At 35.1% G+C, this 14,083-nt stretch overlaps 2 protein-coding genes across 2 annotated transcripts in view; one reads left to right on the top strand and one right to left on the bottom strand.

The window, feature by feature from the left end:
- The window catches only part of LOC101220359 (protein SWEETIE), a 49,272-nt gene extending 43,869 nt beyond the window's left edge, over nt 1–5,403 (bottom strand). Inside the window, exon 1 of the mRNA XM_011657732.2 lies at nt 5,047–5,403. Within this exon, the coding sequence (XP_011656034.1) occupies nt 5,047–5,211 (165 nt within the window). The 5' untranslated portion in view covers nt 5,212–5,403. The remainder of the gene's footprint in view (nt 1–5,046) is intronic.
- Nucleotides 5,404–7,434: 2,031 nt separating this feature from the next.
- Nucleotides 7,435–13,904, top strand: LOC101214071 (T-complex protein 1 subunit zeta 1). Its single transcript, XM_004141453.3, has 15 exons — nt 7,435–7,694; nt 7,790–7,853; nt 8,090–8,225; nt 8,691–8,842; nt 8,937–8,984; nt 9,160–9,252; nt 10,446–10,552; nt 11,028–11,142; nt 11,226–11,312; nt 11,829–12,033; nt 12,259–12,353; nt 12,865–12,933; nt 13,021–13,128; nt 13,234–13,352; nt 13,517–13,904. The coding sequence occupies exons 1-15, from the start codon at nt 7,561–7,563 to the stop codon at nt 13,590–13,592; spliced, it is 1,608 nt and encodes a 535-aa protein (XP_004141501.1). The 5' UTR covers nt 7,435–7,560; the 3' UTR covers nt 13,593–13,904.
- The last annotated feature ends 179 nt before the right edge of the window (nt 13,905–14,083 follow it).

Raw genomic sequence — 14,083 nt, 5'->3', positions numbered from 1 at the left:
TTGAATACTGCCCTTTCTAGTTAAGGAAGATACTGTAATGATAGCATATGACTTGACAGAAACTAAAAATGTTTGATTGAATCGCTTTCAGTTAAGGAAGATACAAAAACTAACTATGAGAGGACTTTGATGTTAACTATGGAAAAACTCACTTTCAGTAGATAGACTCTTGTATCATTAGCTTGGAAATGATGAACTAAACTTAATTGAACTCGCGCTATTAGAGGAATTTGTAGGGTCTGTTTCAAAGAAATAGCAGTGCACTGAAGTTAATCTTATCACATAATATTGTTTGGTGTTTGCCTGGAGTTTCTTATCACATAACTATCCACCAAACTTGCATGCTTTGGAATTTCAATTAAAAAACAAAAACAAAAAGCTGCTTGTTAGGATATGATTTTCTGTGCTTCTCATTTTAGTCATTGTATTTTATCTTTTATCATTCCTTTCAAGTAATTTGCTATTCATTGTAAACAAGACACGTGGCTGTACTTTCTTCTTTAAATATCTATGAAGGTCAATGGTCATTGTGCTCTGTTGAGCATTGGTCTCATTTTCTATTATCGTTCTCTTTCTTCTTCTTTTTTAATGAAAACATCTTTCATTGAGAAAAAATAAAAGAATACACATGCCAACGTGCATACAAAAACCAAGCCCACAAAAAGGAGGAGCTCCCTCTACCAGGAGAGGCTCCAACTATGTAACAAAATGCCTATAGGATAATCACAAAAATCCTTCGAAACAGAAGTCCCCAGAAAAACATGAAGAAAAATGAGGGACCAAACATCATAAGACTCCCTCTCCACACCCCTAAACACTCTCCCATCCGGTTCACCTCACAAAACCAAGAAGATCCCGCCCACCCCAACACACCATAAAAAACAGCATTTCCTCCTAATAGGAGGCTTGAGGAGGAATTCCTCGATCATAGCAGTGATGTTTTTGTGCCAAACATTCATCAAATCAAACGTTTGGAAGAAAGAATCCAAACACGACTTGCGTACTCACAGCACCAAAGAATATGCTCTCCAAGTATTCCTTCGCCTTATGACAAAAAATACAACAAAAAGGCCCAACAAGTGAAATGCATCTTCCTCGCAAGTCTATCTACTGTATTAGCACGGTCATGAAGAACCAGCCAAGTAAAGAAACTCACCTTAATCATTCAAAGAACCAAAATAGGATTTAAACCATTTTTATGTTTAGATTTTAATTAGGAGTATAACCAAAAATAGGAGAAAACAAGCTTAAATTTAAAAAATAAAAAATTGAAAATGACATTGTTATCCAATGGAAAATTAATTGTGCTTCTTCTCTAACTTTTTATACTTCATTGCATTATGAAAAGTGCAATGCTTAATTGATTTTGTTGTTGTTGTTGTTAGTACTACTATTATTACTATTATTCGTCTAGCCAAAGTATAGGTCAATGTTGGTCAAAAAAGTGCGGGTTTCTTTGCAACGATACTCTAACTTTTGTAGTAAAAATTAATGTATCTCTTAACGTAAAAAAGTTTTAGTAGAAAGGAAAATGTTGCTATGCTAGATCGTAAATAAATGTTGCTCATCTTTATTTTTTTTGGGGTTCAAGATATTAAGTTCTAGTATATCTACTTCTTAAATGATATGTATTTGGTCTATAATTTTCAAAAGAAAAAATCCTTCAAAGAACCGAAAAGACCAACACATCTACTATGATCCTATAGCATTAGAAAATGTAATGCTTTAATTTCAACTTGTAGAACTTAAAGCATAGGCAGTTCTACTTCTAGTCTTCACAGGTGTTTGCGACCCTATTGTAATGATTTGAGCATTGAATAACAATCTAGTTTGGTTTTGTTACTTTGAGACATGATGATGGCGCTAAGGGGTGTCAACCTAGTTGAGATGTCCAAGTGCGCCTCTTGATCCCCCAGGTTTTTTCTTTTAGGCTTCTTTATTACTCCCATTGCATAACTCTCTTGTACTCTGAGTTTTATTATTAATAAAGAAACTTGTCCGTTTCAAAGAAAATAGCAAAAGAACCCTGATATTCATTGTGTAAAATGTCTCAAAGTATAGATCAATTATCAATTTATTTGCAAAAGTTCAAGAACGGATTGATTTTATTAAGTGGAGAAAATACAAAGAAATCACTACCCAAAGAAAATTAAATTTTTTTCTATGAACTTAGCCTTGGTGTTGTTCATACTGTTGATCAGCTTCAACGTCCTATGCCCTATATGTCTATTTCTCCATCTTTATGTGTCAATGTCATCATGAATCTCCAACTCATTTATTTATACAATGTACCTTTGCATCCCGTTTCTGGCATAATGTTCTAGGTGCTCTTGGTTGGTCTACAGCCTGCTCTAATAACAATTTTGACCTCCTTGATTCTCTTTTGGTGGGCCATCTGTTTTTTGGCATTCAGAAGACAATTTGGCTGGCTATTCTTCGTGCCTTCTTCTGGACATCATGGGACCGAGCATAATAAGTGTCTTTCTAGAGATTTTTTTCTTCCTTTAATTCTTTCATGGATTTGGTCCTATCTATTGCATTGTATTGGTGCAAAACTAAGCAGCCTTTTAAGAACTTTAATCACTCTTGATTAGTTTCTAATTGCCAATCTCTATTCTAATCACCTATTTCATTTTTTCAATGAAATGTTTTATCAAAAAAACCAAAAAAAAAAAATCACAATTGGAAAATTTTCAAATAGAAAATCTTGAAGATAAAATTGAAGAAAATAATTTTTAGACCCGTGTAGTTAACAAAGGTGATTAGGTCAAAAATTGGATCGATTTGAAGTTGCCCTTAAGAGTGCCCACTCGTGGTGTTCCTTCTCCAAGCCTTTTGAAAGCTACAGCATTCAAGAAATCTACTTAAATTGGAGAGTTTTTATCTTCCCATCTTAATTTTTGTTTTGAGTTAAATCTCTTTGTGCACTTTTGTCTTAAGCCTTTTGTAAGGCTGAATTTATAAGCCTCGCCGATTTTTGAAGTTGTGTTTGGAAGGATATGGTGAGAGTGCTAAAGGGGTGTCAACCTAGTTGAGATGTTCGAATATGCCTGTTGATCCTAGTTATACTTTATGTTTTACGCTCTTTGTATAACCTCGTGTATTTAGAGCATTAGTCTCTTTCATTTTACATTTATATGAATAAAGAGACTTGTTTCCTTTTCAAAAAAAAAAAGAACAATTTAAAGATGTTGATTGAGAAGTAGTCACAAATGGAAGAAAAATCCAACGAAGAAGATGCGGAAAAAAAAAACTCTAAACATCAAGGTGGAAATTAGAAAGAAAAACAAAACCAAGAACAACGACACACCAGTTCCATTGGAAATCAATTACCACAAAGTCAAAGAACTTGAAGCAAATAAGGAAGAAGATTTGATTAGGGTTCTCTTCGGAAGCTAATGCTTTTGTCATTGGTCCTACGATTAAGGTTTTGAATGAGCTTGATGGAATCGTCTTTTTCAAGTGTATGGCCGATGGTGAAGTTCATCTTTTGGTGGTAATATTCGATTTTTTGTTTCGGATTTACTTCTTTAATCAGAATAATTTTGTTCAAAATGTAGGAGGTGGGTTTGGTCATATGTCCTTCAACAAGTTTATTCTGTTTCTTGATTGTTTCATTTTTTTCTTTTGGACAAGTTGTTTTTTTAGGGGTCAACTAATATAAGAAGAATAGGGGTTAATTGAGTAACTAGGTATTATTCTACGTTAACTTACTTTTTATTCCCACGTGTAATAAAACTCTATAAATAGGAGTTTTCCACTCTTGTGTGAAACGATTGCTATTATCATTCTAATAAAATGTTCACGATATTGATTCGTGGAGGATTATTCCTTAAGGCTACTTAGGCTACCACCTTATCAAGTAGCATTATGCCTCAACCTCAGTCCTCCTCTATTCCCTTTTTACACATGTGTCCCTATCTTTCACCATCAAACTTTCTATTCTAGTTACTGACTCTAGAAAAAACAATTACTCAACCTTGATATGGGTCCCAAACTTGAAAGTGTTACCGATGGCATCTCCTCTTACATGATGGAGAGTCTTTGACAAATGGAACCTACTCTCAACTTAGAGGGCATTTTGCAGTATTGTACCCTCACTTGGCTTCAAATTTGTTTCACTCTGTTTATGGACATTTTCATTTCCTCCATGTTCCAACGAGTACGTATCTGCATGTTCTTGGTTCTATCTTGATTTCTTCAAAACAAAATTTGGTGTCCCAGAGTTGGAGTATCATGGAATGTCCAATGTTACCACTGAATTAATGTTGGTTCGGTCTATTATGTTTGAGATTGGTGTGTAATCTTCCTCCTCCACTTTTGCTTTGTGATAATTCTAGTGCCACTTATTTGGCTGCAAACACTGTGATCCATAGTTGAACCAAACACATTGAAATTGAAGACCATTTCTATTCTCGAAAATATAGCTCACAAGCAGCTTTGTCTGTCAAACTTGTTCCATTTGTTCATCAACTAGCTATGATTAGAGTGCTTCCTTTTCCTCGATTCCACAGTCTAAAAGTCAAGCCTGTGATGGTTCCATAATCCATCACCTCGTTCACTTGCAGGATACTATTCACCGTGCTTTATCTCTCACTCTACTCAATGTATCTTTTATCTTTGTACCCTTTTCTGTTATTGATATCCATGGAGGTGTCTGTGCTCTGTGCTTCTCTGTGACTGTCTCCTTCATTCTCACCAGTAGTACGCTGCTGAATAACAATTACATAATGGGGAACTCTATAACCTTCGTTTGCACGGAGGAAAATTAAACTTCATAGCCAGATACCCAATGAAGACAGATATTCCCACCCGTGGACAATGCAAGATGGAAACGATAATGAAAATAGCAGTTTTAATCAAAATAAAACTGACTGCCCATAATAATTCCATTTCCGATACCAACTCATAAAGATCCGCATAATATCACATAATTCAATACTTTATCTTCTTAATGTAAAAGTTGGCAGTAAAAAACCAATAGAACATATTCGATGGATGCTAATTGAACAAAAATGAAAATGCAGCGAAATTAAAAGGGTGAACCTTGGGTTCTTCGTCGATGGCGGAAATGAGATCGGAAAGAAGATCGAAGCATAGAAGGGGCTCCGGAGGTTGTTGAGCAGCGGAGGCAACTATGGATTCCAGCTGAGCTACCAATACACCGAAACGAGAGAGAGGCACATTCTCTCTCACGTAAGTCTTCACCATTATAGAGTGCGAGCAGGAATGGAGAAGCAGTGAGCTGCTAGAGTATGCGGAGTGGCAATTCTATGTCGAATTGAACCTGGTGACTCAGAGTCCGATGGGGATCATACCAGTGTTGTTTGAAGGTCGATCTTTTGCCAATGCCTTGTCTTTTCACCTTTCTTCTTTTGTTTCTTTCTTTCCTTTTTTTTCATTTCGGTAATTCGGCTTAATGCTCTTTTCATAAATTAAATTTGTTAAAATGACCCAGTTTAAATGTCTTTGTTTAGGCAATTATACCCTCCATTCCTTGATTAATTATGTCCATCTTTATTTTTAAATTTTTGTAGGACTAAAATATTACATTATATAGAATAGCCTATAAAAACTACTTGAGATTAGGAGTGGCAAGAAGGTAAGACTCGGATGTTTCTCTAAATCTTTAGACTAAAGGAACTGCGTCGAAACGCCAACAAATATTTTCAATTGTTTGTCTCCTCGATAGAGCAAGAGACCTTATGCATGTAAGACATTATCTATAAACTTGGTTGCCTTTAAACAATAGTATTCAACAAGTGATTGAATGAAAAAATTGACAATACTTTTTCGTTCTAATATTAAATCGTCGTGTTTCAAGTTTAATTATCTTACCATATATACAAAGAAGTTTGATCCCATGAGACATACATGACCAAAATGATCATGATGCACCAACGCACAAGCCTCATGCCTTCAAAATAAAAAGGTTCGGGCATAATTAGTGTTTAGCTGTCAAAACGTCACCCCAAATGGATGCCAACCATACGAGTAATGAATGCAAATTGACAAACCACCAAGGTATATTTCTCATCAAACCCCATTGCACCACCGTTACGTTCCTCTCTTGCATGTGTCAACCAACGGGTTCATAATTGGACACATAATTCACAACCTAAAACTAGAACAACATTCTTATCTTTGTCGGCTCTCAACTTTACCAGACAATTATTATCTCTTTGTCACATTGCATATGATACACAACAAAGAGCCAATATCAGTAATCTTCATGGCTCCACGGAGCCTTGTCATCGCAAAATTGACTGGAATTAGCGAAAATCAATCATTGTTAAATCTCCTTGAAAACCTAACAATGTTGTAGTTGCAGTTTTCACACGAGTCTTACAGAGTGTGCACTTTAGATAAGTCGGGACACGTTTGTTGGCAGTAACGTCAAATATTATGCTTAAGAGGGCATTCGTATTCCATGAGGATTGCAACAACAATAAACCTTGGTAATCAAAATTGTCAAAGGAGAAGCAAACAAAATTCAAGTTATTTAACTTCAAACGTAACAAATATATACAGTGTGTGTGTTTATATTTAATAAAAGTACGATTTAATAAGTAACAGTAGCAAATTTGTTATCTACGGTATAATCACGAACTTCCTACATTTCAAATATATTCATAATTGATGTGGAATAAAACAACATTTGAATCGCACACAAAGACAACTTTAAACATTGTCTTGAAATATAGCAGAAAACTTCATAAACCTAAACTTACCACAATTTCAATACGATAATTAGTTAAATACATGATAACATTAAGTTTACTTGAAACTATCTATTTGAGTATCTTTATTGTTTGCAAGTTTATAATGGTAGATGCAACTTTCCATTTTAAGTAGCCATTCAAGTTGCTAGATGTCTCATCATAATCATTTTGTCCCAATCGTAGCTATAAAAGTCCTCATAATCATCAATAAGCACGCAAACACCCTCAAATCCATATGTCACTTCATTTTCCTTTCCATCACAACGAGTTTTAAGTGAATTAAAATAAAATGAAGAAGCATACATCTTGAAACTTAGACAAAATTGAAACATATCTCAAACCTCAAAAGTAAAACATAAACATTTTTAATCGTAAAAATCAAATGAAGTATGTAAAAAAAAACTCTATAAACTTAATTTGCGAAGAATGTAGCTCAATACATTATTTTTATTTCATTTAAATAAATTAAAATATTTACAAATTATAACAAAATTTTGAATTCTATCGAATTGGTAAACTTCGACTTATAACTTATAGAATCATATTAGTGTTTTAAAAACTTTGTCTTATGTCGTAAATATTTGGTTAAATTTGTTATTTTTGACAATTAAAAAAAATAGCCTTCAAATATTTGTTTTTGGAAAAATAGTCTCAAAAGTTGAATCAGAAACCAAAATTTGGATTTATATACCCGAATCATTTCTCGGCTACCCAAAGCCCTAAAACCCCTCTTTTGCCCGCCGTAGTTCATTAGTTTTCCCTCCTAAACCATTTCCACTTTCACTCTCTTTCTTGCTTCTCCTCCTTCACTCCACTCCGCACCAAACTACCAGAAAAGATGTCGCTGAGAGTTCTCAATCCAAATGCGGAGGTTCTTAACAAATCCGCCGCTCTTCACATGAATATCAATGCCGCTAAGGGCCTTCAAGACGTCCTCAAGAGCAATCTCGGCCCTAAAGGAACCATCAAGATGTATGATATTATTTTCGATCTTCGTTTTTTTTCGCTTTCGAAATCTGCTTCAATGCTCATTTTTCCCTTACGGACTTCCGTTGTTGTCTGATCAGGCTTGTGGGCGGTGCTGGAGATATCAAACTCACCAAAGATGGCAACACTCTGCTTAAAGAAATGGTCGGTTCTCTTCCTTAAACCCTACATATACATTAGATCTCTTATCTCTTTTGTTTTTTGTTTCTTAAATCGACGTGTTGTTATTGACTTTTTTTCTCCGGTGAGGTTTTTACAAAGGAGGAATATCGCCTCAACTGTTGGTTTGTTGATATAGAAGCTCGTTTTCTAACATGCTCATTACGTTCTACAAAGGGGAGGATAAATTTGCTAACTATATTTTTTTCAATTCGTTGCAGCAAATTCAAAATCCCACAGCTATTATGATTGCACGAACAGCTGTTGCCCAGGACGACACTAGTGGAGATGGCACTACTTCTACTGTGATTTTTATAGGCGAGCTTATGAAACAGTCAGAACGTTACATTGATGAAGGTTGGTACTTTGATCTTAGTGGTACCGCTCTTTGTAATTATGAGTTATAAAATGCCAATTTTCTCTGTGGGAGCATGTCTTGGTACTTCCGAAACAATCGCTTGAATGATGGAGTTCAGTAATCAACGACTCAATCTCAAGGCAGACATTTCTGTAGTGAAAATTTAGCTAGAAACACATTGCTGTTGAAATATGTATAGAATGAATTGCTGAAAGTCTCCTACATATTTAAAATGAACCTGTCATCTCAAAATCATCTATGAAAATTAGTCAGCTTAAGATTCTATGACACATCTCTTTATCATGTTTTTCTTCTGAAGCAGTAATCCCTTAATATCGGGAACGAGGCTTCTTTAACAGCTTTTAGAAAACTATGGTACGGGATTGGTTGACATTCTCCCATGCGTGTGTGTATTGTTGGTATTTTTTTCTTCTTTTTCTAATGGGATTTATTCATTGATCTAGGCATGCATCCACGTGTCCTGGTCGATGGTTTTGAGATTGCCAAAAGAGCAACCCTTCAATTTCTTGATAAATTTAAGACTCCTATTGTGGTTGGTGATGAGCCAGACAGAGAAATTCTGAAAATGGTAGCAAGAACGACACTAAGAACAAAGGTTATTTGACCTAGACCTCTTCTCTTCCTATGAGTAATTTGTGTTGAAAATTTAGCTGTATCATATCTTTATAATGTTTCAATCTCTTGTACAGCTGTATGAAGCATTGGCGGATCAGTTGACTGATATAGTCGTTAATGCGGTGAGTACTAATCTTTTAGGGACCACGAACCACAAACATATATTGCTCTGAGCTCAGTTTGAAAGCTCTAATATTATACATAAAATTATGATTATATGACAAACTTTTCTACATACTACAATAGACGATCGCCTGTACCTTATTTTGCTAATGGGATGTGGTTGAATTATTACAGGTGCTCTGTATTCGTAAACCAGAAGAAGCCATTGATTTGTTTATGGTGGAAATTATGCACATGCGCCATAAGTTCGACGTTGACACTCGCTTGGTATGTTTAATAAATGATGACAACTTTTTTTGGATGGAAAATGTTTTATTAGAAAACCCAAAAGGATACCGAATGATAAAATATATTTGCATTCCAAGAACCAAAGATAGCAGAAGTGATCACCATTTGGCATTAATGAGAATAAGAGTAATTACGTAATTGTTTAGCTAGAGAACTTCATGTTAGCAATGAAGAAGTTTAGGATCTTATTTACATCTCTTCTCTCTTCTTTTAAAATTCTCCTGAGAGAGTTGGTTTTAAGAACATGATTAGTTTGGATATTGTTTTTTTGCTTGTTGCTGTTAGTGCTAGCTATTGTATGTTTGAATTAAAACAAGAGCTAAAGAATAATAAGTCTGTGATGGAAAATGAATACATTTGTAAATTTATGGAAAAAGACAGTTCAGTTTTTGCTTTCCTTCCACTGTTTTGTTAATGCTCATTGGTTGGTTTGTTGTAGAGTGCTCTGTTGGTATGCAATGAACGTTCCATATCTGAGACTGTTCATAGTTCTGTTTCCTAGTCATTTTATGGCTTTATTTCTTTTTTCATTTAGGTATTCTGAGTGTTTTTCTTTTCGTTTTAAACAATAATTTCATACCAACTACGAAATTGTATTTGTCATAAGAAAATGTCTTGCACGCCTATTTTTATCCTGGTTTTCTTTCCATTATATTCTTTAGTATGTCACTCTTTATCTAATGAAGTTGTGTGTTTCTTCGTCTTCCTCTTTTCTCTCCTGCTTTCTCCCATGATAAAGGCATTTGCCTGTCTCTATCTGCACTCCTGAATGAAACATCTATATTTTTCTGTCCGTGTATATTTTTGTGGTGGATACTTTTGTATATTTTCTCTTCTAATAGTGTGGTTCATCATCAAACATCTTTTATTTTCTATGTATCTGCTAATTTTAATGGAAAACCGGAGATTGCTTTTGCCTTAATTTCTTAATGCTTCGTTGGAGTTCCTTGGCTGCAGAATTCTGCAATGATTTTGTTGGATTTATATCATCAGTCTCTCTTTCTCTTCTTTTTCTTCTTCCTAATCTCATTTGGTTAGCAGAGTTGGTAGATTTCTTCTTATTGTAATAGTTTTCTTGGACATTCTTGGACATTCTTGGACTTGTTGTTTCATCTTTCATTTATTTTTTAGAAAATACTACATCCTTTCTGTCTTTAATTGTCAATCACTAGGTTGAAGGCCTTGTTCTTGATCATGGTTCTAGACATCCTGATATGAAACGGAGAGCAGAGAATTGTTATATTCTAACCAGCAACGTGTCTCTGGAATATGACAAAAGGTATTGATCAGCCTTTCTTCGATTTTTAATATCCATGTGGATGGATAAGTTTGTTACTTGTGATTTTGAATCTAGATAGTGCTGTTTTGCTTTCCTAAACGTAGAATCAACCTATGCCTGTAAGTTGCTACCCTAGCTTGATGTAATATGGGATTAATGTGGTGTGTTCTTGGAGAGCTAATCAACGAAACAAGAAAATCTGGGATTTTTTTTATTAATATCCTGGAATAAAATAATAATAGCCTCAGATTTATACTAAAGGTTTTTACAAGTCAAAGGTGACCTATCACCTTTTCAGCAAGTCAAAGAGTTTAAAGTGAGGATAAATTCCAGTAGGTAATTAACAACTAATTACATCATAATGGGTTGAACTAAACTAGTTATCTTGATTATGAAATGTGGATTACATTCTTTTATAGCCATATATCATTATAATGTACTGTAAACATTTAAAACTTGGTGACTTTTCTCTCAGTGAAATAAATGCTGGATTTTTCTACTCTAATGCGGAACAGAGGGAGGCAATGGTCGCTGCAGAAAGGCGTCAGGTTGATGAGAGAGTTCAGAAAATCATTGAATTGAAAAACAAGGTAAGAGTGTTAAGGTCATGCATGTTAGTTATTAATACCATCTGCATTTCTTAACTGTTGTATTATATTCTTATCATTTGCAGGTTTGTGCGGGTACTGATAAGAACTTTGTAGTCATAAATCAAAAAGGAATTGATCCCCCATCTTTGGATCTGCTTGCAAGAGAAGGGGTAAGACCATATTTCTTCAAGTTGTACTCATTTTCCCCCTTTCTAGTTTCTTCCCTTGATCTTGACTTTTGGTTCACAACAGATTGTCTAAACCTCATCATGAAAATATTTATCTTAGCACTTGAAAGACTGAAAAACCTTAAAGCCAATACCATCACTGTAACTAATGAAAAGTGTTGTGAAAAAACTTTGTCCATCGTTCTGACCCAATGCAATTTATAGCCGTGCAAACACAATGTGTTTGCCTAACTTTATAAGCTGATAACAGAACTCCAATGAGTATTGAAAGATGCATCTAGAAGCGACATGTTCTTTTCTTAGTATTTGATGAATTCTTTGTGTCATATTTTTAAGAATGTAACTTTATCTTTCTTGTGTCTTTCCTAAGTTGCTAGGAATAACAGATGTATGGTTAATAACCATTTAAAGATTTGAGTAAGGGAGCATGAAATCTTGTCTCAATCACCGTTTATTTGTCAATTTATATTAATTTGTCTTATACATATTGCCATGTAGATCATTGCCCTTCGGAGAGCCAAGAGAAGAAACATGGAAAGATTGGTTTTGGCCTGTGGAGGAGAGGCTGTAAATTCTGTTGAAAATCTTACTCCTGATTGCCTTGGATGGGCTGGTCTGGTCTATGAACATGTTCTTGGGGAAGAGAAATATACCTTTGTGGAAAATGTGAAAAATCCTCATTCATGTACTATCTTGATCAAGGGTACCTCTTTAAATCTCTTCATTCCTCATTCACGTGCAATATTGTTCATCGTATTTTCTTTTTGATGCCTGGGTGCACCTTCTTATCCGCTTTGCTATTTTCTTTGCTTTTTGTATCCCTTTGTACTTTGAGTATTAGTCTCATTTCATTAATTCAATGAAGAGACTCCTTTCTGTTTCAAAAAAAGTGTTTCTTTTTTCTCATTGGGTATCCCTTGTGGTGTAGGACCTAATGATCACACAATTGCTCAAATTAAGGATGCTGTTCGTGATGGTCTTAGAGCTGTTAAGAACACCATTGAAGATGAATCCGTTGTCATGGTAAGCTTTGTATATTTTCTGACTGTAATTAGACATGTAGTTGAATTAATGAATGTGTCTTGTATCAAGTAGAATTATTTCTCTGCCACAATTTGAGATACAATGGTGCATCATTTGACTAAAATGTCCAAGAAAGTGATGACCAAATCAGCAAGCATTCTGAATGCAAAGTTAGGGGAGCAAATAAATTATATCTACAGCTAATGTGTTGAGCATTTAGCATTGTTTCTTAACCGCGAATTAAAAGAAAAAAAATTTGCACCTCACATGCATGTATGCATGTGTATATATATCGAGGGTTAACAGTTATAGCCTTGCAGCCTCAATTGGGATAATTTGCATCACAATTTATTTAGCTTCTTGACCCTATGAAAGAAAGAGGGGACCAAATTGTGTAATGCTTCTAGCTGCCAAATAGCGTCTGGTAGACCATTGGTTGAGATTGTCTTGCTATTTTTGGCTGCCAATGTTTGAGATTTCCTTATTAAGAAATGATTGGTGGAATTTTCAGGGTGCTGGATCCTTCGAAGTTGCTGCGAGACAATATCTGGTAAATGAAGTGAAGAAAACAGTTCAAGGAGTAAGTTTCCCTAGAAGTGTTGTCCAGTACCCTTTTGCATTCTTCTGATTTACTTTATCTTGTTGACCTTATCAATCTTTATTACAGCGTGCGCAACTTGGTGTTGAAGCTTTTGCTGATGCTCTTCTTGTGGTTCCCAAGACACTTGCTGAGAACTCCGGACTCGACACACAGGATGTGCTCATTGCGCTTAAGGTATATTTCCTTGAACTTCCACTATGCTTGTCTTATAATTCTACCATTTCCCCCATAAGAGGTAGTTAAAATTATTCTGAGCTCATTCTTTCCATTTAAAATCAGGGGGCACACGACCGGGGCAACGTTGTAGGACTAAGCCAACATACAGGAGAACCAATTGACCCCCAAATGGAGGGTATCTTTGACAACTACTCCGTGAAACGCCAAATTATCAATTCTGGGTACATGGCACACCTTTTTATGGATTCCCGTTTAACTTTTTCCCATTCTTGCGAAAGTTCTCGCGCTCTTGATCATTAACAAATGTCTTATAGAAGTTGCCATACTTATAACTTTCTAGTCTTTGCCATGGGGTGCTGATTTGTTTACTCTTGACTTTTTGCAGGCCTGTGATTGCATCGCAGTTGCTATTGGTTGACGAGGTAATTCGTGCTGGCCGCAATATGCGAAAACCTACTTAGGCAGTGTCGAAATGTAATTTTTAGCTGGTTTTTTTTATGGTCTGCTGGAGTGAGTTTTGAGCTACTTTCTTGTATAAGATATATTGTTTGAGTTGTTGGGAAGTATTTGCCCCCATTACTGTAGAACTTTTTCTTTTTATCCTTTTTTGTTCTCAGAAATGGAAAAGAAAAAAAAAGTAGAGAAGCCCCCCTTTCCCTATTTCTTTTTTTGGAGGTATTTATAAACAATTAGGTAGTTATTTCTTACCTTTATTTCTTGTTTACATGGTGATTTAAGTGAAATGGGGAGTTTTGTGCAATTTCTTGGAATTATGCTTATTCTTTTTGGTGCACACCTTTTCCCTTATGGCTCTCAAGATTTTCATTACCACAATTTATTCGAAGTGGAACCACATCTTCGTGTAAGATGGTCAATCACAGAACTCAGTAAAATTAAAATAAAAGCCTTACCATTAGTCTCACCTATTCACGTTAATGTTTACTGATGAGAC

This window comes from Cucumis sativus, chromosome 5, assembly GCF_000004075.3.
Source record: "Cucumis sativus cultivar 9930 chromosome 5, Cucumber_9930_V3, whole genome shotgun sequence".
NCBI lineage: Eukaryota > Viridiplantae > Streptophyta > Magnoliopsida > Cucurbitales > Cucurbitaceae > Cucumis > Cucumis sativus.
The sequence above is the reverse complement of the archived record's forward strand: the minus strand, read 5'-3'. Positions and strand labels throughout refer to the sequence as shown.